This window comes from Pristiophorus japonicus, chromosome 12 (assembly GCF_044704955.1).
Source record: "Pristiophorus japonicus isolate sPriJap1 chromosome 12, sPriJap1.hap1, whole genome shotgun sequence".
NCBI classification, from domain to species: Eukaryota; Metazoa; Chordata; class Chondrichthyes; family Pristiophoridae; genus Pristiophorus; species Pristiophorus japonicus.
In genome coordinates this window covers 99,911,664-99,937,803 of record NC_091988.1, presented here as the reverse complement: position 1 = coordinate 99,937,803, position 26,140 = coordinate 99,911,664, and the positions used below count along the sequence as shown (strand labels likewise).

Here is a 26,140-nt window from a genome sequence, read left to right as displayed (position 1 = left end):
GAAGACACTGCACAACAATGTTAATTTAAATAAAAATATTTGATAATTACACGATAAAATTTTAAAGAAAATACCAATTTTTCAATAACAATTAAAATATAACAATCACCAATCACCCACCTACATACCCAACCACCCCCCCTAACAGTCAACAAATGTTTAATAATAACAACAACAACCCTGACAACAATCAACAATACAAAAATACAAAAACAAGATTAAGGCAGCTCCACCCCTCCGCTACTCGCGGCCACGCTTCCGTCTGCCATTACCCCTCCTGGCCTGAAACCCCACTTTCCCACTGACACTCCCCCTTCTAACCGCATTGACACCAAGCCATCTTGCAGCAGGGCACCTCGAGCGCTGCTGCTGTGGGGGGGGTGGGTGGGGGCGGGGAGGGGGAGTGATGGTGACTGTTATGTATGTAAACCTGTAATTACCATGTTTAACCACCAGAGGGCTTATCCCCTGGAGTCCCAAGGGATCTCACAAGCCTTTGGGAGCACCTGTATATAAGGAGGCCTCACAGGCTGCAGAGGCATTCTGAGATCTGCAATAAAGGACTATGGTCACACTTACTTTGAGCTTGCAGTGTCTAGTCTGACTCTTTATCCAAGACAGAACAACTGGCGACGAGATACAGATAACGAACCCCAATGCAACAATGCAGCGAACTGTGGGCATCCTGGCAAAATTTTTGGAGGGAGATGATTGGGAAACCTTCGTGGAGCGACTTGATCAATACTTCGTGGCCAACGAGCTGGAAGGAAAAGCGAATGCTGTCAAACAAAGGGCGATCTTCCTCACCGTTTGCGGGGCATCAACGTATGGCCTCATGAAAATACTGCTCGCTCCAGCAAACCCCACAGACAAGTTGTATGATGAGTTGTGATGAGGTCTGGGGGAATCTAAACACGAAGGAAAGTGCCCTGATGGCGAGGTATCAGTTCTACATGTACAAGAGATCTGAAGGCCAGGAAGTGGCAAGCTACGTCGCCGAGCTTAGGCGCCTTGCAGGACATTGCAAATTTGAAGGACACTTGGAGCACATGCTCAGGGACTTCTTTGTACTTGGTATTGGCCATGAAGTAATACTTTGCAAACTTTTGACTGTAGAGACCCCAACCTTGAGTAAAGCCATAGCGATAGCCCAGGCATTTATCTCCACCAGTGACAATACCAAACAAATTTCCCAGCAAACTAATGCTGCTGCAAGTACTGTCAACAAAGTAAAGTTGTTTTCGAATCGAAATGTACATGGCAGGACTTACATGCCTGTAGCTGCACGTCCGCAGATGACTCAGAGTCTGCCATCAAGGGTGGTGAATACAAGGCAATTGACACCTTGTTGGCACTGCGGGGGTGAACATCGATTCCATTCATGCCGCTTCAAAGGATACGTTTGCAAGGACAGTGGAACAATGGAACACCTCCAATGCATGTGCAGGCGAGCTGCAAACCCTGCTAATCCTGCAAACCACCATGTTGCAGAGGAGGAGAGATCCATCGTGGATCATGACGAACCAGAGCCTCAGATGGAGGAGGCAGAGGTATATGGGGTGTACACATTTACCACAAAGTGTCCCCCGATAATGCTGAAGGTTGAATTAAATGGACTCCTGGTGTCCATTGGGCTGGACGCGGGCGCAAGCCAGTCCATAATGAGTAAAAAGACTTTTGATAACTTGTGGTGCAACAAGACTTCAAGGCTAGTCCCGACTCCCATTCGCATCAAACTTAGAACGTACACAAAGGAACTGACTTCTGTAATTGGCAGTGGTACCGTAAAGGTCTCCTGCGATGAAGCGGTGCACGATTTACCACTCTGGGTGGTGCCAGGCGATGGCCCCACACTGTTCGGCAGGAGCTGGCTGGGAAAGATACACTGGAACTGCGACAACTTTCAAGCACTTTCGTACATCGACAACACTTCATGTGCCCAGGTCCTGAACAAGTTCCACTCGCTGTTCGAACCAGACATTGGGAAGTTCCAAGGAGCAAAAGTGCAGATTCATTTGAATCCGGGGGTGCGATCCATCGATCACAAGGCGAGAGCGGTACCTTACATGATGAGAGAGGGTGGAAATCGAGCTGGACAGGCTGCAACGATCATTTCGCTGATCGAATCCAATGAGGGGGCCAGTCCGATTGTTCCAGTCCTCAAGGGAGACGGCACCATCAGAATCTGTGGTGATTACAAAGTAACTATCAATCGTTTCTCACTGCAGGATCAGTACCCGCTACCAAAGGCAGATGATCTATTTGTGACGCTGGCGAGAGGGAAAACGTTCACTAAGCTGGACTTGACCTCAGCCTACATGATGCAGGAGCTGGAGGAATCCTCGAGATCCTCACCTGCATCAACACGCACAAAGGTCTTTTCGTTTACAACAGATGCCCGTTTGGGATGCGATCGGCCGCGGCGATATTCCAGAGGAACATGGAAAGCTTGCTGAAGTCAACCCCGCGCACTGTGGTCTTCCGGGATGACATCTTGGTTACAGGTCGGACACCGTCGAGCACCTGCAGAACCTGGAGGAGGTTCTTAGTCAGCTTAATCGTGTGGGGCTCAGGCTAAAGTGCATTTTCCTGGCGCCTGAAGTGGAATTCTTGGGGAGAAGAATCGCGAGGGACGGCATCAGGTCCACTGATTCAAAGACGGAGGCAATCAAGAACGCACCGGGACCACAGAACGTGATGGAGCTGCGGTCGTTTCTAGGACTCCTGAACTATTTTGGTAACTTCTTACACACTGTTAGAATTCCTGCACTCTTTACTGCGTAAGGGAAATTAATGGGTATGGGGTAAAAGCCAAGAAAATGCCTTTGAGAAAGCTAGGAAGCTGTTATGTTCAAACAAATTGCTTGTATGATCCATGTAAACGTTTGGTATTAGCATGTGATGCGTCGTGATACGGGGTCGGGTGTGTATTGCAACAAGCTAATGAATCTGGGAAATTCCAACCGGTTGCTTATTCATCAGAAGTCTGTCGAAGTCTGAAAAATAAAACAACCACTAATGCCGGAAATATCTCCCATTTTTGGGTGATAGCGATGATAATGGAAAGTCTAGCCCATGTTAAAGAATTTTATTCAAAACATTCCCTCATCTTATATTCTTTTAAGAAGTTTGTTTGCTTTTTATAAAATTATCAATTGTTTAGTGACTCACAGACCATGTCTCTTCCCCCATGTTAGTCTGCTTAGTGTCGTCACCAATGGGAGGTCTCCAGTGAAAAGAACTTTAAATAACATGAGATCCCCTTAGACCTTCCCATTTAGATGCTTTTATATGGAAAGAAGAAACATAAATTGTTGGAATTAGAGATATATGCAGCCTGTGAATATGTTGCATTTTTGGCACGTGGTTGTGATTGAACATAAGAACATAAGAATTAGGAACAGGAGTAGGCCATCTAGCCCCTCGAGCCTGCTCCGCCATTCAACAAGATCATGGCTGATCTGGCCGTGGACTCAGCTCCACTTACCCGCCCGCTCCCCATAACCCTTAATTCCCTTATTAGTTAAAAATCTATCTATCTGTGACTTGAATACATTCAATGAGCTAGCCTCAACTGCTTCCTTGGGCAGAGAATTCCACAGATTTACAACCCTCTGGGAGAAGAAATTCCTTCTCAACTCGGTTTTAAATTGGCTCCCCCGTATTTTGAGGCTGTGCCCCCTAGTTCTAGTCTCCCCGACCAGTGGAAACAACCTCTCTGCCTCTATCTTGTCTATCCCTTTCATGATTTTAAATGTTTCTATAAGATCACCCCTCATCCTTCTGAACTCCAACGAGTAAAGACCCAGTCTACTCAATCTATCATCATAAGGTAACCCCCTCATCTCCGGAATCAACCTAGTGAATTGTCTCTGTAACCCCTCCAAAGCCAGTGTATCCTTCCTTAAGTAAGGCGACCAAAACTGCACGCAGTACTCCAGGTACGGCCTCACCAATACCCAATACAGTTGCAGCAGGACCTCCCTGCTTTTGTACTCCATCCCTTTTGCAATGAAGGCCAACATTCCATTCGCCTTCCTGATTACCTGCTGCACTTGCAAACTAACTTTTTGGGATTCATGCACAAGGACCCCCAGGTCCCTCTGCACTGCAGCATGTTGTAATTTCTCCCCATTCAAATAGTATTCCCTTTTTTTGTCTTTTTTTCCCAAGGTGGATGACCTCACACTTTCCGACATTGTATTCCATCTGCCAAACCTTAGCCCATTCGCTTAACCTATCTAAATCTCTTTGCAGCCTCTCTGTGTCCTCTACACAACCCGCTTTCCCAATAATCTTTGTGTTATCTGCAAATTTTGTTACACTACACTCTGTCCCCTCTTCCAGGTCATCTATGTATATTGTAAACAGTTGTGGTCCCAGCACCGATCCCTGTGGCACACCACTAACCACCGATTTCCAACCCGAAAAGGACCCATTTATCCCGACTCTCTGCTTTCTGTTAGCCAGCCAATTCTCGATCCATGCTAATACATTTCCTCTGACTCCGCGTACCTTTATCTTCTGCAGTAACCTTTTGAGTGGCACCTTATCGAATGTCTTTTGGAAATCTAAATACACCACATCCATCGGTACACCTCTATCCACCAGGCTCGTTATATCCTCAAAGAATTCCAGTAAATTAGTTAAACACGATTTCCCCTTCATGAATCCATGCTGTGTCTGCTTGATTGCACTATTCCTATCTAGATGTCCCGCTATTTCTTCCTTAATGATAGTTTCAAGCATTTTCCCCAGTACAGATGTTAAACTAACCGGCCTATAGTTACCTGCCTTTTGTCTGGCCCCTTTTTTAAACAGAGGCGTTACATTAGCTGCTTTCCAATCCGCTGGTACCTCCCCAGAGTCCAGAGAATTTTGGTAGATTATAACGAATGCATCTGCTATAACTTCCGCCATCTCTTTTAATACCCTGGGATGCATTCCATCAGGACCAGGGGACTTGTCTATCTTGAGTCCCATTAGCCTGTCCAGCACTACCCCCCTAGTGATAGTGATTGTCTCCAGGTCCTCCCTTCCCATATTCCTGTGACCAGCAATTTCTGGCATGGTTTCTGTGTCTTCCACTGTGAAGACCGAAGCAAAATAATTGTTTAGGGTCTCAGCCATTTCCATATTTCCCATTATTAAATCCCCCTTCTCATCTTCTAAGGGACCAACATTTACTTCAGCCACTCTTTTCCGTTTTATATATCTGTAAAAGCTTTTACTATCCGTTTTTATGTTTTGCGCAAGTTTACCTTCGTAATCTATCTTTCCTTTCTTTATTGCTTTCTTTGCTGTAGTTTAAAATTTTCCCAATCTTCTATTTTCCCACTAACCTTGGCCACCTTATGCGCATTGGTTTTTAATTTGATACTCTCCTTAATTGTAGGTCAGACATGATGGTACAGAAATGTTCCCAAAGCTGGAACTGTGAAGCTAAGAGAGGAGTGGTTTTATTGGTAAGGAGGAGATAGAACTGCTGTTGTGAGGCTAGATATAACTCCTGAAGGGACAATGGCAGAAGCAATCAGAACAGAAATGAGTAATGATAAGGCCAACAAAATAGTGATTGACTTCTGCTATTAATTACTAGTTTAAGCTGTTCAGATCGATGGAGACCTGTTCAGAGAAGTGAGCAAGGCTGTAGGAAATTGTACTGTGATAACTATGTGAGATCTTATTATCTCAGAGGCAATGTGGATAGCCACAGATCACCAGAGAGGGATGGAGTACACATAATGCATAGAAATAGCCTGCCACTGCTTCTTGACACAATATATTGGGGCCAAGTTTCGGCCTGAGTTGCTCCTGTTTTTTTGGAGCAACTGGTTTAGAATGGAGTATCTTAGAAATTACAATTTTCGGCATTTAGTTTGCTCCAGTTCTAGTCAGTTAGAACAGTTTCAATTTGGAACAGATTTTTTTTTTCAAAAGAGGGCGCGTCCGGCCACTTATGCCCGTTTTGAAAGTTTAGGCAGTGAAAACTTACTCAAAACTAACTTAGAATGGAGTAAGTGTAGATTTTTGTACGCTCAGAAAAACCTTGCCTACGCTTAGAAAATCAGGCGTAGGTTACAAATCAGGCGTAGGGAATGGTGGGGCAGGGGTTTAAAGGGAAGTTTACAAACATTAAACAATTCAGTTTTACAAATAAAGAGCCATCATCAATAATAAATGATAAATACATCAATAAATCAACCAATAAATCAATCAAAAAAAATAATAACAAATTAAAAAAATTAAAAAATCAATAAATAAAACATTTTCTATTTACCGACTGCAGCACCGGGAGTCCTCCAACAGCATGCTGGGATGCCCCCCCAGTGTGTCTCTGTCAGTGTCCATATCTCTGTCTGTCTGTGTGTGTCTCTCTCACTCTCTGTCTGTCAGTATCTGTGTTTCTGACAGCGAGGGGAGGGGGAGGAGGGGGGGAGGGGGAGGAGGGGGGGAGAGGGAGGGGGAGGAGGAGGGGGGGGAGGGGGGAGGGGGAGGGGGAGGAGGAGGGGGAGGGAGGAGTGGGGTAGGGGGTGGAGAGGGGGAGGGAGGGGGAGAGAGAGAGGGGGGAGGGAGAGGGAGGGGGGAGAGAGAAGGGGAGAAGGGGGGGGGGGAGAGAGGAGAGGGAGACTGAACGGGCCGGGCCCAAGACTTCGGGCCCAGCACTGGATTTACAGGTAGGTGGCCGGGGGTTGGGTCGGGTCGGGTCGGGGGCGGGGGAGGGGGGGGGGGGTGTGTGGGAGTCGGGTCGGGTCGGGTCGGATCTGGGGGGTGGGGGAAGTGGGAGTCAGGTCGGGTCGGGTCTGGGGGGTGGGGGAAGTGAGAGTCGGGTCGGATCCGCGGGTCCGGGAGCGGGGTGGGGTGGGGGTGCGGGCGTTGGGTCCGGTCCGGTCCGGGGGCGAGTGGGTTTGGGTCCGGGGTCCAGTCCGGGGGCGGGGGGGGGGCAGTGGGAGTCGAGTCGGGTCGGGTCCGGGGGGGAGCGGGGGTCGGGTCCGGTCCGGGGCGGGGGGGTGTGGTGGGGTCGGGTCAGGGGGGGGGGGGGGTCGGGTCGGGTCTGGGGGCGGGGAGGGGGCAGTGGGAATCGGGTCGGGTCAGGTCCGGGGGCGGGGGGGGAGTGGGGAGCAGGGGTCGGGTCCGGGGACAGGGGCGGGTGGGGAGGGGGGGTCGGGTCTGGGGTCGGGTCCAGTCTAGGGGCGGGGGAGCAGGGGTCGGGTCCGGGGACAGGGACGGGTGGGTCGGGTCTGGGGTCAGGTCCAGTCTGGGGGTGGGGGGATCGGGTCCGGGGTCCAGTCCAGGGGCGGGGGGGCGGGTTCGGGTCCCGGGGGGGGGGGAGGGGAGTGGGAGTCGGGTCCGGTCCTAGGGCGAGGCAGGGGGGAGTGGGTGCGGGAGTCGAGTTGGGTCGGGTGCGGGGGCGGGGGGTGTGGAGCGGGGGTCGGGTCAGGTCCGGGGGCAGTGGGGGGGCGGGGGGGGGGGCAGGTGCATCCTGATCCATGCAGCCCCAGTGAGGCCATTCGGCCAGGACTAGGGGCTGCGTGCTTCGGGCCCCTCCCACAGTTTTGGGCGCCTGGAGCTACTGCACATGCGCGCCCACTGTAGCACGCACGTGCAGAGGTCCAGGCACTGTTTTCAGCGCAGGGACCTGGCTCCGCACCCCACAGCTCGTGCTGCGCCGCGCCCGGCTCCAGAGGACCTGCAGGGAGCCGGAGAATCGGTCAGTATTTTTTAGGCGCACTTTCTGGCGTGAAAAACGGGCGTCCATGTCGGGGCTGCGCCGTTCTCGGCGCGGTTCGAAACTTGGGCCCATTAAGTGCAGAGTTACAACTAATGCTGTCTTACGCTCAGGGGAAGAAATTGCCCTCAGCGAGATATTGGAGAGGGCACTTCGAATTAGCCGGAAATTTAGCGCTCAGCGGCGTGCTCTGCACATCAGCGCCTCGCTGGTTATGTCCACCACAAGAAGGGGTGCCGGGCTGCCTGTTGGCGGCCTGGCCGAACCAGCGGCAGCCATTGTCGGGACGACTCTCGTGTCGGCCAACAATTAAATCCCACATTTGTTTTATCGCTACAAGAAATCCTCTAGCTGGTTGCAAAATGTAAGAACTTTGATACAGAGCATACCGCCATGTTAATTTTAGAATGGTTGATAGTTGGGAATTCTGGGTCAATATTGGCCACATTCAAACCACGAACCAAAATAATGGGCTGGATTTTCCGCTGTTGTCCACCTCTGTTGTTGCCCTGGAGAGGCGGCAATAGCGGCGGTGAGCTTTCCTAAATGGGCGGTCAGCTTTTAGCACCCCGCCGGGGTTTTCGGGGCAGGTTTCGGCGGGACGCGGAGCATTACTGTCCGGAAGAGGCGAGTCGGTATGCAACGCCCCTGGTTGCGACACCGGCTCGATTTTTGAGTCCCGCCCGACCTGTAGTGCCCCGCTGGTGGGAACGCTATGAAAGCAGGCATTCCAAGTTGTAGCGAATACAGTGAGGTAACTAATGCCGATCTAAGGTAAGTGTGATTGTTTTTTCTTTTATGCGATTTATGTTGTGGTGGCATGGGCTTTGTATTGGGAATGTTTTTAGTGATTTTTTCAGTGTTTTTTTTCTCCTCAGACCTCTCTTGGAGCGCTCCCAGGCCGGCTCTTTAGCTCTGGATTTTCGCATGCTCAGCTGGCCTAGCTCCTGAAGAGAGGTGTGCAATGCCCCACACTCAGGGCCCAGCTGCCCAATTTTGCTGACTGAGGCGCAAACTATTCCTGGGCGCAAACTTTACCGCCCTGATGCCATTACCGCCCGAAATGAGCAAAGCCAAAAATCCAGCCCAAGGAACGCTATAAACACCTGGAGTCCGTCCTCCCAGTCTGCTGTTTTGTTTAACACATGCAGGTCACTTTATAGTAAAAAAAAGCTGCTGTCACCTCTGAGACACTATGTCCTGATTACCTCAACTTCTCTTTTTAATCTTGTTGTTTCCTGCACCGAGGGCCTAAACCTTTGCCCCAGATTTCTCAACAACGAATGACAGTGTGCAGCCCCTGTCTATAACGCCTGACTTTGCATTTCCGTCATCTACTTTAAATCAGATTTTATAACCGACTCAGAATGATGACAACGTACCCAGATTCTGCCACATGCTGAAAAGTTCGTAGGCCATCATCACTCGCATGTCACCATACCTGCCGGGAAAAGAATATGAGAAAATACACGTTAGGACAAAGACAGACAGTACACAGTAAATGTGCAAACATAAATACGGCCGATTCAATCAATTAGTGACTGGTCCCATCATTTTGAAGAAAAGAAAGCTAGTAATTCGCTCACATCTGTTACTGTGCATCTCATGCCCAGTTTATACGATAAAGACTCCCTTCCAGCCAAAGTTGTGAGTCTCAGCTCAGGCTGTCGACCCTTCCCGACAAGGTCCACAGGGACGGCAATGTGAAACCCACACTGTTCTCCTGTACAGGCTGGAAGATGGCAAAGCTGACTGTACTCACCTGTCCAGAATTTTCTTCCTTTTGGCAGGGGTGGCATGCTCCAGTTGAAGACTCGGCTGATTTATAAATAGCACAGCCAGGCTGAAGTATGAGTTCCAGACCTGCAAAAACAGGTCACAGTGAGAACTGTTCAACAAGTGCTTTGCGTTGAAGTCCTCTGAAGTTCAGAATGCTCTACTAATTCAATGGCAACAAGGCAGACATCTCCATCACAAATCCACTTCTCCTATTGTTGTCTCTAACTCTGACAGATACAGGCTCTCATAGTCCCTCTTGTGAACGCAACTGCACGTTTTAGTATATACGGTGTTATTTGAATTTAGAGCAATTGCAGAGTTGGTAGTGATTTGGTAACTTATGTTTCCTCTGCCCTCAAAGCCTCCTTGATAAAGTGCAACATCCCCACCGACCTGGGAATCTCTGGCCAAAGACCGCCCTAAGTGGAGGAAGAGCATCCGGGAGGGTGCTGAGCACCTCAAGTCTCGTCGCCGACAGCATGCAGAAAATAAGCGCAGGCAGCTGAAGGAACGTGCGGCAAACCAGATTCCACCCACCCTTTCCTCCAACGACTGTCTGCCCCACCTGTGACAGAGACTGTAATTTCCATATTGGACTGTACAGTCACCTGAGAACTCACTTTTAGAGTGGAAGCAAGTCTTCCTCGATTTTGAGGGACTGCCTATGATGATGATGATGGTAACTTATATTAAAAGATATTTAAAGGTTGGCCATCTTACAGCTAAATTTATTAGATCAAGGCTGTTAACAGCAGGGCTATAGACACTGTGGCAATATTAGGAGTGAAATTTATGAACCAACCACAAATCCGTTTAAACATTTGGAGCCGGGTTTACTTTCAGAAATGAGATAGGTCAAAATAGGTTAGATTTATAAACCAAGATCAAGCGAGTCTCACTCCAACTAAGTGAGGCTTGACTGGCCTGCAATAGCTAAAATACCGCAGGCAGGAAAAGGCAGAGAGCGATACCCTGGATAGACAATGCCCAATCAGAAGGTGATGGAAAGAATATTGGTGAGAAATCAGTCAGTGATATTGGGAGGAGAGGGATGGCTGTCATTTAACTTACCGAGAATGTAAAAGTACAAAAGAAAAGTTTGAGAGCAGTATTTGGCTGGAACATCTGCACAAATATAATAGAAAGAATTTGCATTTCAAAGCACCTTTATCACTTCCTCATGTCCCAGAGAGCTTTGCAACCAATGGTTTACTTTTGAAGTCGCTGATGCTATATAGGCAAATACACACTGCAAATGCTCACAATCAGCAAATGCGGTGAATGATGTTGGTTGAGCGAGGAATGATAGCGAGAACACCAGCAGAACTCCCTTGCTCTTTGAATATCATCAGACCGTTGACACACCGCTGAGCAGATGGGCAGGAATCAATGTCTCATCTGAAAAATGACACATTTGGCAGTGCAATGCTCACTCGGTACTGTACTGAAGTATCAGCCAAGTTTAATATCGGGCTCAATTTTCCCAGTGCCGTTTTTTGGCATATTGCCAGAGTTACACCCGTTTTTCTTGGCCACAACCACCCCCCCGAAAAATTAGCAAATGTCCTTGTTCTACTCTTTGAAATTGGCACCATGCAGCCTGTCCTGTAGCCTCAGGGGGTGGAGCCTAATGTCCGCGCCGAAAAAACAATGCCATCCTTTCTAAAGGTTGACCATCTTACAGCTAAATTTATTAGATCAAGGCTGTTAACAGCAGGGCTATAGACCCTGTGGCAATATTAGGAGTGAAATTTATGAACCAACCACAAATCCAGTTAAACATTTGATCTTGGTTTATAAATCTAACCTATGGGCGCGCATGCCCAGTACAGCTCCCGGTCTGCATTCGGCCATTTTTAAAGAGCCAGTTGTGTGTGAGAACTTTAATTCTCATTGGAAAAATCGGAACTGCAATACAAGATGCAACGCGACGCAAGGACCAAGAATTTCTTACAGGATGAAGTGAAGGCACTAGTTACTGTGATTGAGGCCAGATGGCACGAGCTGGACACCAGCAGAGGTCACATAAAAGTTTCACCAAAAGAAATTATTGTTGTTTCTGTTGTAACTGTTCTCAAATTAAGCGTTTTTTTGTAAGTTATGTAAATTTACAAGTTTGAAAATTTGTAAGTGATCTTAAAGTTTTGAAGTGATCTTAACTGAAAACTTTAAAGTTTGATACAAGAATATTTTTATTAAAGTTAAGTACAAACAAATGTTTGTTAAACTTTTGAATTTATTTTACAGTATAATTGAATCATTTACACTATTTGTTCCATTATTAACAACTTTTTGAAGTAAACAAGAATCATTTCCTTCATTTGTTCCATTAACACAACACAACATTATGGAACAGGCCCAAACAGTAAACATGGTCCATGGGGAATAGTTGCCGCTGAGCCTTCAGGCAGCAAAGCGTTCACAGATGTGCTGCTGGCGCAAGGATCGAGCAATCGTTAAAGGGGCATGATGGCCCGCCCTCCTCCGCCGTCGTGCTCCGGGTTCAGGTAGTTGCATGGCTTCCTTGTCCTCCTCCTCGTCATCGGCATCTTCCTCAGCATCATCAGCCACTCTCACCTCAGGTGGGTCTTCTACTAACAGTTGCTGCTGCCTCATGATGGCTAACTTATACAGCATGCAGCACACAACAGTGAACTGATAGACAATCTCAGGGGAGTACAGCAGGTAGCCTCCGGAATAGTCCAGGCATCGGAAACGCTGTGTCAAGATGCCAATGGCTCTCTCTATTATGCTGCATGTCACAATGTGCGACATTTTGTATTCCCGGTCAGCTTCCGTCCAGGTTAGGCGTAGGGGCGTCATGAGCCAGGTGGCGAGGCCGTACCCTTTGTCTCCCAGTAGCCAGCTCTGCCCTTCTGGCTGCTGCTGAAACATGACAAATATAACGCTCTCGTGTAGGATGAACACATCATGGGTGCTCCCAGGGTATCTTGCATCAACTGACATGATGTGATGCAGGTCGTCATACACGAGCTGCACATTAACGGAATGGAAGCCTTTTCTGTTGCTGTACATCTCGGAATCCTCCAAAGGTGCTCGCAAGGCAATGTGGATACAATCAATGCAGCCCTGTGCTTTTGGGAAGCCAGCAATCCTGGAGAAACCCACAGTCCTTTCACGCATTGCCTGGGTGGTCATGGGAACTTTATGTAGTCATTCCTCCGGGCATATAGTGCAACAATCACCTGCCAAATGCAGATATGTGTTGCACGTTGAGAAATGGCACACACATTCCCAGTTGTAGCCTGGAACAATCCAGATGCATAGAATGAAAGTGCAGCTGTAATCTTCACTTCAACTAACAAAGCAGTTCTCCTGACGTTTCTAGCTTGCAGGTCTGCTTTTACTAACACAGATCTCAGTTACAACTTCTTTGTGGAAACGCAGCCTTCTGACAGTCTGCATCACTCAGATGCAGGTGCGAATGCCTGTCTCGATATACCCAATGTGAGTAAGGCCTCCTGCCCATCATCCTATGTGCTCTGAAGTTCCTCATGCAATGACATCGAATCAACTGTCTGCTCCGCAGCACCATCATGCAGAAGGATTGCACAAGGTATGGCATTGTTAGTATTGCCCCCATGATTAAATTGTACCTTTGCAAGAAGCACAAAACGGCAGGCAGGACATGTTTCTTTGTTTTCTCTCCCAAAGGTCAATGCCATAAGTATGGACCACGCCCAGGTCTGAGCAGGCTCAATGATCAGGAAACCCCCGCACCCCGGGCTTCATTTGATGTACGGTGTAGGCTTCTGATGCCTTCCGTTCATCTTCCACAGCCTCCACCCTTCCCCCCCGCCCTGCCCCCGGGCTTATTTTCAAGCTGATCCCCGAGTCCCTGTGTCTGGGCGAGGGACCGATGCTGTCAACCGACGCTCCCACCCTCGAGCCCGGTTTGGAGATGGTCGGTGTTGGCGTGTCAGTTTAAAAAAAATGAAAACTTAAAGAATTCCATTAAACTTCCATTTCCCGCGTTTTTAGTTTTAAAAATGTAAGTTTGGTTATGGATATTTATGTGTTCTTGACGCCCTGTAAAAATTTGCATAAAACCAATGGCGTTTTTCTGAGGCAATTTTTTAATGTGCGCTGGTTTCTCTTAAGTGCCCCGAAGGTTTTTCAGGAGTGGTCACATACGCCATCCTAGGAGAAATTTAAATTGGTCAAACTTCCGTAATTGTGAAAAAGTGGCGCAGACATCAGGTTACAATCAGGTGATGCAAAAAAAAACCCTAAAAAAATCATAACTAACTAGCTGGCACACTAAGATTGGGGAAACTTTTTTAATTTAAGCCAAAAGAACGGCGCAAATCACTGGGGATAATTGAGCCCCAAGTGATTAAATTCTGGAGTTGGGCTTGAACCCACAATCTTCTCATTCAGAGGTAAGAGTTCTACCACTGAGCCTTAATTCACACTTGAATTGCATAATTCTAAATCAAAATTCAATAAAATATCGTCACAAAAAAAAAATGCCAAGTATCTTTTTAAGTAAATTAAACCTAACTCCAGAACTTAAACACATAGGGCCCAAGTTTCCATACGATAAAAAACGGGTGCCCCTCCAAGCTGGGCGCCCGTTTTTCGCGCCTAAAACGGCACCTAAAAAAAAACACGCTATTCTCGAGCGCCCTGCAGCTCCTTGTCTGCCTGGCGCGGCGCCCAGGGGGGCGGAGCCTACACTCGCGCCGATTTTGTAAGTGGGAGGGGGCGGGTACCATTTAAATTAGTTTTTTTCCTGCCGGCAACGCTGCGCGTGCGCGTTGGAGCGTTCGTGCACGCGCAGTGTGAAGGAAACATTGGCACTCGGCCATTTTTGTAGTTCTTTGTAGCTGTTTAATTTTTGAACATTTTTTAATAAAAGCACATTGCCATCAGCACTGAGGCTTCCTGCAGCCTTCTCACTGTCTCCTTTCCCGCCCGCCCCCCCGCCGGGAACGAACGGCTGTCTCCTCCTCCTCCCCCCCCCCCCCCGCTCAGCGGCACGAACGGCTGCAGAATTATCCCTGGCTGAAGCACTTTCACACAGGTAGGAAGATGGTTTATTTAATCTTTTCTTGGCTTATAAATGTTTATTCAGGTTGGATTTATTTGTATAATATTTGTAGAAGTATAAATAAGGATTTATTATAGAATTTAATGACTTCCCTTTGCCCCCCCACCTCGTTCTGGACGCCTAATTTGTAACCTGCGCCTGATTTTTTAATGTGTAGAACAGGTTTTTTCAGTTCTACAAAAATCTTCACTTGCTCCATTCTAAGTTTGTTTGGAGTACGTTTTCACTGTGGAAACTTTGAAATCAGGCGTCAGTGGCCGGACATGCCCCCTTTTGAAGAAAAAATTCTGTTCCAAAGTAGAACTGTTCTACCTGACTAGAACTGCAGAAAAAAAAATGTGGAGAATTGCGATTTCTAAGATAGTCCGTTCTCCACCAGTTGCTCCTAAAAATCAGGTGCAAATCATGTGGAAACTTGGGCCCATAATCTCAGCAAATACTACAGTACAGTACTGAGAGAGCACTGCACTGTCAAATGTATCCATTTTCAGATGAGACATGGCCCCAAATTTAACTCAAGGTGGATTCCCTGCTCAGGCCTAAGTTAAAATACAGTTGTGTCTCAATGATGTCATCGGGCCGCAACAAGAAGGACCCCTTTGGTTCCAGGTGTGTGTCCTTGCTGCCTCTCAGGAGAGCAGATTAAAATTGCAGATGTTGCGATCGTGGCAGGTAAGAGCCAGAGCGATTTTAACTGCCCATCCGCGAGTAGGGTTAAAATCGCCCCAATAAGTCTGAAAGTTGAGACCTTTCCTAAGCAGAAGATTTTTAAAGTTATATTTCTCCCCTCTGTAAGCCTGGTGATGACGAGCCATTGCCTGAGAGGACCTTTTAGAAATATACAAGACGTCATAGATAAGGTTAAACGGGTGCAATGCTTCAAGTTTTGTCAAGGGAACACAGGCTAAAACTGGAGAAAGGACAATTTAAGACAGATGCTTGAAGAAATCCTTCATACAGAGACTGATCAACATTTAGATTGTTCATCCAGTTGGGAGTGCTGAAAACCAACATTTTAGACTCATTCAAGATGCAATTAGGTGACATGATGGGCCTCCCTTATTTATACTTTGATCTTGTGACATGTGCCAGAAATCTGTCCAACAGTCTCTCTCCCCCGCCCCACCCTTCCTCTGAGTCTTCTCAGGAAGTATAGCTCTATTGGCTTAAATCCAGTGCAGACTGACTATTATATCATGGGGGGCATCATAGCAAGCATAAACCTGACTTGATGTCCACATGAGCATATTTCCAGTATTATAGTGAGCAGGAACCTTAGTTGAATTTTCCCTTTCCTGATCTACCAGTAGTCCCAGCTCCCAAACTATTATTGCATTAAAGTCACACTCAGTCTCTGCATGGACACAGAGACCTCTGTTACTTATGTCCAGAGAAACTACACGGAAACTGTATAGAACAAACAGCTCAGTTCACATGTAATATGGTGATCATTTCAGACATAATTCTTCTTAAAAAAAAAACAAACCCACCTTGAAATCGAAATCTGCTTCTGTGAAGTTCTTGTGTAATGCAGGATTCAGGTATTGGACTGTGGTAACAATAATACTGCAAAATAAATGACCAAAGGTAAAACTACAGCCAATCAGATCACACAGCTTCAGTGTAATCATACCACAGGAGAGGACCATTTGGCCTGTTGTATCTGTGTTGATGTTAATTCCTCAACTGGAGCCATCTGATATCATCCCATTTCCATGCATCTGTTTATATTCATTTTTAAATATGTATCCCAATTCCTATTGAGTGTTGTTATAGTGTCTGCCTCATTAACCCACTAATGGTAAAGCATTCTATATTCTAATAATCCTCAGTGCAAAAATAAGCTGCTTTGAACGTCTCCCTTTGTTCTTTATAAACTTGACATCACATAACACCGCTCATAAAAACAAAACGCTGGAATTGCTCTTCAGTATCTGAAAGGTAGCTGTGATGAAGGGTCGCGCCTGAAACAATGACCTGTCTATTCTCTTTTACATACAGTCGGACCTGAGCTAAGTTCCCAGTGTCTTCCATTTTTGTTTCAAATTTCCAGCATTCATGGCTTTTCAACTTATCTCTACACATCAGTCCTAATGAAAAGGGTCAAAGTCTTGGATTTCTTTCGTGCTTTTCACAAACTCGGATGTCCCAAAGCACTTTACAGCCAATAAAGTATTTCTTTTGAAGTGTAGTCACTGTTGTAATGTAGGAAAACCAAAGGACTCATTTTAAGAGTGGAAGCAAGTCTTCCTCGATTCCGAGGGGCTGCCTATGATGATGATGATGATGTAGAAAACAGAACAACCAATTTGCGCACAGCAGGGTCCGATAAAAAGCAAAGTGATAATGGCCAGGTCATCTGTTTTAGTGATGTTGGTTGAAGGACAAATATTGGTGAAGACACCGGGGAGAACTCACCTTCTTTTCTTCGAATAGTGTTATGGGATCTTTAACGTCCACCTAAGAGGGCAGCCAGGGCCTCAGTTTAACGTCTGACAGACGGCACCTCCGACAGTGTAGCACTCTCTTAGCACTGCACTGAAGTGTCAGTCTAGATTTTTTTAAGGCAACTTTTGGAATTTATTATGATTGGCAGCATTTTTTTTAAAAGAACAGTTTTGCCCTTAAATCTTAATGTTCTCTGCAATTTGCTGACGAGCCTTTTTGTGCATAAGGGAATTTTCACAATTGCGTAGCCACCAGGGTAAAGAGACAATAAACAGAGAAGCTATCAGTTTGCTAGCAATCGGTTTCATCTGAGCAGCCAGATAGCATCTCGCTTTACCATCTTATTGGAAGGACTCCACCTCTGGCAATGAAGCAAGTTCTCAGAACTGCACTGCTCTGTCGACCTCGATTGTGTGCTCAGTATTGATGCACCACTGAATTTCTTTGTCTACACTGTTCTATCAATTATAAGGGGCCCAAGTTTCCACACAATAAAAATCGGGCGCCCCTCCGAGCTGGGCGCACGTTTTTCGCGCCTAAAACGACGCCTAAAAAAAAAATCTAGATTCTGGAGCGTTCTGCAGCTCCTTGTCTGCCTGATGGTGCGCCCAGGGGGCGGAGCCTACACTCGCGCCGATTTTGTAAGTGGGAGGGGGCGGGTACTATTTAAATTAGTTTCTTTCCTGCCGGCAACGCTGCGCATGCGTGTTGGAGCGTTCGCGCATGCTCAGTGTGAAAAAAACATTGGCACTCGGCCATTTTTGTAGTTCTTTGTAGCTGTTTAATTTTTGAACATTTTTTTAATAAAAGCATATTGCCATCAGCACATCAGCACTTGCAGCCTTCTCACTGTCTCCTTCCGGCCCCACCCCCGCGGGAAGAACGGGTGCCTCCTACCCCCCGCAGGAAAGAACAGGCGCCTCCTACCCCCCCCGCGGGAAAGAACGGGCGCCTCCCCCCCCCCCCACGGGAAAGAACGGGCGCCTCCTCTCCCCTCCCCCCCCCCGCGGGCGCCTCCCCCCCCCGCGGGAAAGAACAGGCGCCTCCTACCCCCCCCGCGGGAAGAACGGGCGCCTCCCCCCCGCGGGAAAGAACGGGCGTCTCCTCTCCCCTCCCCCCCCGCAGGAAAGAACAGGCGCCTCCTACCCCCCCCGCGGGAAAGAACGGGCGCCTCCTCTCCCCTCCCCCCCCGCAGGAAAGAACGGGCGCCTCCCCCCCTCCCGCGGGAAAGAACGGGCGCCTCCTCTCCCCTCCACCCCCCCCCCCCCCCGCGGGCAGAACGGGCGCCTCCATCCCTCGCCGCGGGAAGAACGGGCGCCTCAGGCTGACTGCAGAATTCTCCGTGCCTGAAGCACTTTCACACAGGTAGGAAGATGGTTTATTTCATCTTTTCTTTGCTTATAAATGTTTATTCAGGTTGGATTTATTTGTATAATATTTGTAGAAGTATAAATAAGGATTTATTGTAGAATTTAATGAATTCCCTTCCCCCCACTGCCTCCCCCCACCTCGTTCTGGACGCCTAATTTGTAACCTGCGCCTGATTTTTTAATGTGTCGAACAGGTTTTTTCAGTTCTACAAAAATCTTCACTTGCTCCATTCTACTTTAGTTTGGAGTACGTTTTCACTGTGGAAACTTTGAAATCAGGCGTCAGTGACCGGACACGCCCCCTTTTGAAGAAAAAATTCTGTTCCAAAGTAGAACTGTTCTACCTGACTAGAACTGCAGAAAAAAAAATGTGGAGAATTGCAATTTCTAAGATAGTCCATTCTCTACCAGTTGCTCCTAAAAATCAGGCGCAAATCTTGTGGAAACTTGGGCCCAAGGAGTGGACACTCATATCCCAGAGCAATTCTGCTCATCTTTATAGGGCCCAGATCTTCATCAGCCTGGGAGCCATCTGACTCTGGAAAGTTCTCTCTTGGATAAGCTGGCAGCAGAGTGTAGCTGGTAACAATTTCTGACCAGGGCTAGGTAACAGCAGGGAGGGAAGGTATTATGGGGGGTACTATTTTGGAAGATGTTATCTGTGAGATGACCCAGAACGGGTACTATTCTAGGACTTCCTCCCATTTTATTAAGTTTATTCGATGCTCAATTTGTGACTCGGAAAGATGATTTGGACTTATTGAGGCCTGTCATCCTGATCGGTCTGTCAATCCCAAGGCTAGGACACTGAGACATGATTCTGAGTGCCTCCCAGCATCCACAGTACTGCTCGCTGTGATTAATAGACAGCCTCCCTGTCACTGAGAGATGCTCAGTCATATTGTAAAGTCCTGACCCTGCAGTACAGACTTACACGAGGCACATGCTGAAGTCAAGGGTACTCTGGACCTGCACCTTTATTTCACAGCTCTCAAGTGCCACACTTGCCTGAGACCTGCCTTTATATACCTGTATGGAACAGGTATGCAGTGCCTCCTGCAAGTGCACCCCTGATGGTAAAGTATGCTTGTGGTTACAGGTCATATCTAGTTACAGTCATGTATAGCATGGTAAGATACAGTTATATATGGTAGTGTGAGATACATGACATCACCCTCCCCCCAGGGTCTTATTGTCTTTATCGATTCAGTCTCTCAGGTGGTCTACGCTCTCGCGTGGAGCGTCTTAGTTGTGGTTCAGTTATTTGCCTTGATGCCTGTTTTTCTTTCGGTGTGATTGATATGTCGCCTGGGCTGTCTGTTTCGTTCAGTATGATTGCTGGTATCTCGCCTGGGCTTTCTGTTGAGACTGTTGAGTTCCACATTGTAGTCTGCCTCTGGTTCTGCAGTGTTGTTGGTGAATCTACTTTTTACTTGGTCTACATGCCTCCGGCAGGTTTGGCCATTGTCCATTTGTACAACCAGTAGACTGTTTCCTTCCTTGCCTGTTACTGTCCCTGCAAGCCATTTGGGACTCCTGCCATAGTTTAGCACAAACACTTTGTCCCCTATCTCATTCCACCTCCCTCTCGAATTTCGGTCATGGTACTCAGTTAGTTTCCGGTGCTTTGCCTCAACAATTTCATGCATGTCTGGGAGGATTAACGAGAGTCTAGTCTTTAAGGTCCGTTTCATCAATGGTTGCGCGGGGGGATCCCCAGTCAACGAATGCGGACGAGATCTGTATGCCAGCAACAGTCGCGACAGGCGGCTCTGCAGTGTGGGACCTTGGATTTTTAACATGCCTTGTTTAACGATTTGCACTGCTCGCTCCGCCTGGCCATTGGAGGCCGGCTTGAACGGTGTCGTCTTAATGTGATTTATGCCGTGGTCACCTATAAAATCTTGAAATTCTGAGTGGGTGAAGCACGGACCATTATCACTGACCAATATGTCAGGAATTCCGTGCGTTGCAAAGATGATTCTAAGGCTCTCCACAGTGGTGGAGGTGGTGCTCGAGTTTAAAATGGTGCACTCCCACTTTGAAAATGCATCGATGACTACGAGGAACATTTTGCCCGCGAATGGGCCCGCATAGTCTACATGCACCCGCGACCATGGTTTGGTGGGCCAGGGCCAGGAGCTTAGGGGGACCTTCCTGGGGGCATTACTGAGTTGGGCACTGAATGGTGACGCAGAGCTCCAAGTCCGTGTCAATGCCAGGCCACCAGACATGGGATCTGGCTATGGCCTTCATAAGGACGATCCCCGGGTGCTCGCAGTGGAGCTCCCGGACAAATGCCTCTCTGCCTTGTAAGGGCATAACTACTCGGCTGCCCCACATCAGGCAGTCTGCCTGTAGTGATAGTTCATGCATGCGCCTATGGAAAGGTTTGATCTCCTCGGGGCAGGCATCGCGAGCCTCTGCCCAGTCACCAGTTAAAACACATCTTTTTACTAAGGATAACGTGGGGTCGCTGGTCGTCCAGGCTCTGATTTGGCGAGCCATCGTGGGCGAACCTGTGGATTCAAAGGCATTGATTGCCATGACCATCTCATAATCCTGTTTGTCGGACCCTTCCGTGGTCGCCAGGGGTAGCCTGCTAAGCACGTCGGCACAGTTGTCTGTGCCTGGTCTGTGCCTTATTGTGTAGTCGTAAGACACCAGCATGAGTGCCCACCGCTGAATGCGCGCCGAGGCGTTGGCGTTTATTGCCTTGCACTCGGAGAGCAGGGATGTGAGGGGTTTGTGGGCAGTTTCTAATGCGAACTTGGCCCCGAAAAGGTATTGGTGCATCTTTTTGACACTGTACACGCACGCGAGCGCCTCCTTCTCAACCATACCGTACCTGCGCTCCGCCCGCGAAAGTGACCTAGAGGCATAAGCAATGGGTTGTAATTTACCCGCATCATTGACATGCTGTAAAACGCACCTGACCCCGTACACTGACGCATCACATGTAAGAACTAGCTTTTTACCTGGGTCAAAAAAGGCTAAAACACTGTTGGAACATAGAAGGCTGAGTGCCTTATTGAAGGCGCATTCTTGGGCGTCCCCCAAAACCAATCGCACCCCTTTCTGAGTAGCACGTGGAGAGGCTCCAGCAGTGTGCTCAAGTTCTGCATAAAATTCCCAAAGTAATTGAGTAGCCCGAGAAAGGCGCGCAGTTCTGACTCATTCCGGGGCCTGGGTGTCAGACGAATTGCTTCGGTTTTGGATTCTGTTGGGCGGATTCCATCAGCAGCAATCCTTCTGCCCAAAAATTCAACCTCGAGCGCGAGAAACAGACACTTGGATTTCTTAACTCTTAGGCCGATCCAATCGACTTAGTACTTCCTCCAAATTGCGGAGATAGGAGTCGGTGTCCCTGCCCGTAATGAGTATGTCATCTTGAAACACAACCGTCCCCAGGATGGACTTGAGCAGACTCTCCATGTTGCGCTGGAATATAGCAGCTGATGACCTGATGCAGAATGGGCATCGATTGTACATACAGAGGCCTCGATGTGTGTTGATGGCGGTGAGTAGCTTAGACTCTTCGGTCAGTTCTTGCGTCATACACACAGATGTGAGATCTAGTTTCGAGAAAAGTTTTCCTCCAGCCAATGTGGCAAATAGGTCCTCCGCTCCGGGCAGCGGGTATTGGTCCTGTAGGGAGACTCTGTTTATGGTATACTTGAAATCCCCACAGATTCGTATGGATCCATCAGGCTTCATGATGGGGACGATGGGACTTGCCCAGTCGCTAAATTCAGCGGGTGAGATAATGCGTTCCCGCAGAAGCTGGTCCAGTTCGTGTTCAATCTTTTCGCTCATCACATAAGGCACAGCTCTAGCCTTGTGATGGACCGGGCTGGCATCCTGTGTGTTGTAGATTTTAACTTTAGCCCCTTTGAAGGTGCCCACACCTGGCTGAAAGTGATGTTCAAAACGACTTAGAACTGTTGAGCAGGAGGTCCGTTCCTCTGATGACATGGCGTGAACATCATCCCATTTCCAATTTAGTTTTGCCAGCCAGCTTCTCCCCAACACTGCTGAGCGATCTCCGGGGACAATCCACAGGGGAAGTCGGTTCACTGTCCCTTTGTGTGTGACTGAGCCTTGCCAAGGACTGGGGTGATTTCTTTGGTATAGGTCCTTAGTTTGGTGTCGATCCTTGTGAGTTTTGGTCTGTTGCTTTTGTGCGGCCACAGTGGTTCAAATTGTTGGACGCTCATGAGAGATTGACTAGCTTCCGTGTCCAGTTCCATGTTGACGGGTATCCCGTTGAGTAGGACCCTCATCATTATTGGAAGCGTCTTGTTGTAAGAACAGTGGACATTGATCGTGTTGACCCGCTGTATCTCGGCGTCCCAGGCACTGTCCCCACCGTCTTCTGGTCCGCTTTCCGACCCTTCCGATTTGTATACCAGCCGAGCTGCGGTTTTTCTGCACATGCGAGCCAGATGCCCTGTATAGTTGCAGTTTCTGCAAACAGCATGCTGAAATCGACACACCCTTGTTGAGTGCCTTCCCCCATCTCTCCTGCACAGACCGCTTCCATTGTTTCCGAAGGATGAGCTGCGACTGGCTGATCTCTCTTGAGCTTCTCTCAGTCTGTAGTTGATTGCTCGCATTGTGGGTTGTTGAGGTGTGAACGGCCGTTCATGTGGCCCTTGATGGCTTCTGGCGCCACTGCCTGCTGTTGAAGGCCTGCTCTCCTGCCTTTGTCTGTGTGTGGGGGTAGCAGCTTGTTTCACGCTGTGAACCCCTTGTTCCGATATTTCGTTAGTTGTCGTACCCGCAGTATAGATCAACCTCGTTTCTTCTTCTTCTGCCAAGAATGTCTGTGCGACCAGTGCTGCTGCCTCTAGGGTCAAGTTCTTGGTCTCTATAAGCTTTTGGAATATGCCTGCGTGGCCTAATCCTTCAATAAAAAAGTCTCTCAGTACTTCTCTCCTTAGTTCATCGGAGAACTCACATAAACTAGCCAGCCTCCGAAGTTCCGCCACAAAGTCGGGTATGCTCTGGCCCACACAGCGTCTGTAGTTGTAGAACCTGTGTCTGGCCATGTGTAGGCTGCTCGCTGGCTTCAGGTGCTCTCTCACCAGTGTGCTCAACTCCTCAAGCGACTTGCTTGCTGGTTTCTCGGGTGCCAGCAGATCCTTCATTAAGGCGTATGTTTTCGAGCCACAGCTGCTCAAGAGATGGGCTCTTCTCCTGTCTGCCTTATCGTTGCCCAACCAGTCTTTGGTTACAAAGCTTTGCTGGAGCCTTTCTATAAAGTCCTCCCAATTGTCTCCAGCATTGTATTTCTCATCTGAGCCGTTGGCAGCCATTCTGTGGATTCTGTGATCCCATCCTCGTCGCCACTGTGAAGTCCTGACCCTACAGTACAGACTTACACGAGGCACGTGCTGAAGTCAAGGTCACTCTGGACCTGCGTCTTTATTTCACAGCTCTCAAGTGCCACACTTGCCTGAGACCTGCCTTTATATACCTGTTTGGAACAGGTATACAGTGTCTCCTGCAAGTGCACCCCTGGTGGGAAAGTATGCTTGTGGTTACAGGTCATATCTAGTTACAGTCATGTATAGCATGGTAAGATACAGTTATATACAATAGTGTGAGATACATGACACATATAACTATTAAACCTGCTTTTATATACTTTAGAAACACTGCGGGGTGAATTTTCTGGCCTTTTGTACTTAATTTTTCGCCCCAGAGGCGACGGCGGCGGTAAGGTCTTCTGGGCAGGCGGTCAGCCTCCAATGCCCTGCAGGGGTTTTCTAGGCCGGCTTTGTGGCGACGTGGAGCAGTACTGCCCGGAAGAGCTGCGCGGTGTGCAACATCCCTGGTTGCGACTCTGGCGCGCTTTTTGACTCCCGCCCGACCTGTACACCCCGCAGTGAGAGCCTGAGAAAATGGCCAGTCCAACCTATGCCGACTGCAAAGAGGTAAGTAATGCCATCCTAAGGTAAGTCTCATTGTTTTTTCTTTTAATTTTTTTTGAGATTTATGTGGTGGCGTGGTTTATGTATTGGGAATGTTTTTGTGGCATTTAAAAAGTCCCCCCCCCCCACCGCCCAGGCGTCTCTGGGAGCACTCCTGGCCCAGCTCTTTAGCTCTGGAGTTTCCCATGCTAACGCCCCAAAAACACCTATCTTAGCGCTGCACTCCAGACACAGGGCCCAGCTGCCCAATTTTGATGACTGAGGCGCAATCTGTTCCTGGGCGCAAACTTTGCCGCCCCGCCGCCATTACCGCCCCAAAATCATCAAAGCCAAAAATCCAGCACGAGAGATTTCAACTTTATAGGAAATCTACAAGGTGGCAATTTTCTTCACAGCTTGCATTATGTTAAAGATTCATCTCCCAACTGCCCCGATAGCTCAGCTGGCTAAGAGGGTGAGTAGTTGAGCCATGCAGACCAGTGTTGGACATCATGGAGAGTTGAAGTATTAACAGTCAAACTTCTTCATTCCATGGGTGGAGGGAGGGAGGAAAGGAGTGATGTGTGTACGTGTAAGTGTGTGTGTACGTGTGTGTGTGTGTGTGTACGTGTTTGTGTATACACAGGGTCAAGACCAGATTGGGATCTGGGGACATCATGGTTGAATAGCCGGCCAACATTCATTGCCTGGGCTCGCAAGTGAAGAATGGCCACTTGGGTAAAGTACTTAGGGGTGAATTGCCCATGGAGGTCAGCAAGAGTCAATATCTTCAGGAGAGAAGGGGGAAGAAAAAAAGAGAGGGGTTGGTGGGTGGGGAGAAGAGGAAGACAAACTCAGTTTCTATATTTTGCTTTAGCGCGAATGAGATACAGTGGAGTATATTTGTGTGCAGATACATTCTAGATCAATTTGGAACACGAGTGTTCCTGATATGATGTGGGAAACTTACTTGCTGGTTAGTAATCGCATCACCATCCAGTCACGTGGGTAGACACTCAGCTTCATTAAATTACGGAACACGCAAAATATTTTTAATAAGAAATCCTAAGAGAAAAAGGAAGACATGAAGTGACGGTGAGTTAACTCTAAAGTATCAGTGTCAGCCCTTTGCTGAGAAGTTAGTTGTCTTTGTTTTGTAGGAGCCTTGGTATGGTCAATGCGATGAGGAATCCAACTATAAAAACTTCAGTGGACAACAAAACCAGATAGCCCTAAGTTAACACAGGGATGCTGGCTACAAGTCATCAAACGGGGGGCATATTTAGCCTGTCAGGAGGACAGTGATACTGTGAACTATTTTATGGCACTTGGAGTTACACAGGCAGAGAGTCAGACAGCAAGGGGTACACCTAACCTTACAGAAGGCCAATAAAAAAGTGAAATGCCTGACAGGACATGGGATATACAAACACAGAGTTGCACAGAAGGAGCACTCTCAACCTGCAGGGAGGCCAACTAATCAATATAACCAATTTACTGGCATAGGCTATTTCCTAAATCTACTGTGCTGATGAGCTTTTTGAAGTGAAAGTATTGCTCCACTAAGTTTAAAACCAATAAAAAAAATAAAATCACCAACATTAAAACACCAGATTTTTAGCAGGACATCAGGGAGGAACTGTAGTGTTGGTTCAACTGCTCAACACTACAGTCGAGAGTTACTCTCAAGATCCATGGAGGCAGCATTATCCATTGATTTGCTGACAGTTACAACTGAGGCTTTCTCCTTCAACACTGAGAACAATGATCACTATGATTGATCTACACTGATCCTGGCAGGTTCATAATATTCCTCCTATGTTGC

The 26,140-nt window shown here is 47.9% G+C and overlaps 1 protein-coding gene across 11 annotated transcripts in view; it reads right to left on the bottom strand.

The window, feature by feature from the left end:
- dock3 (dedicator of cytokinesis 3) overlaps positions 1–26,140 on the bottom strand; it is a 1,878,236-nt gene that overhangs the window by 458,885 nt on the left and 1,393,211 nt on the right. For all 11 annotated transcript variants that reach the window (XM_070895785.1, XM_070895788.1, XM_070895786.1 and 8 more), the window contains 4 exons: positions 25,286–25,380; positions 16,073–16,148; positions 9,492–9,592; positions 9,112–9,170 (listed from right to left, as the gene is read on the bottom strand). In XM_070895785.1, coding sequence (XP_070751886.1) covers positions 9,112–9,170; positions 9,492–9,592; positions 16,073–16,148; positions 25,286–25,380 — 331 coding nt within the window. The remainder of the gene's footprint in view (positions 1–9,111; positions 9,171–9,491; positions 9,593–16,072; positions 16,149–25,285; positions 25,381–26,140) is intronic.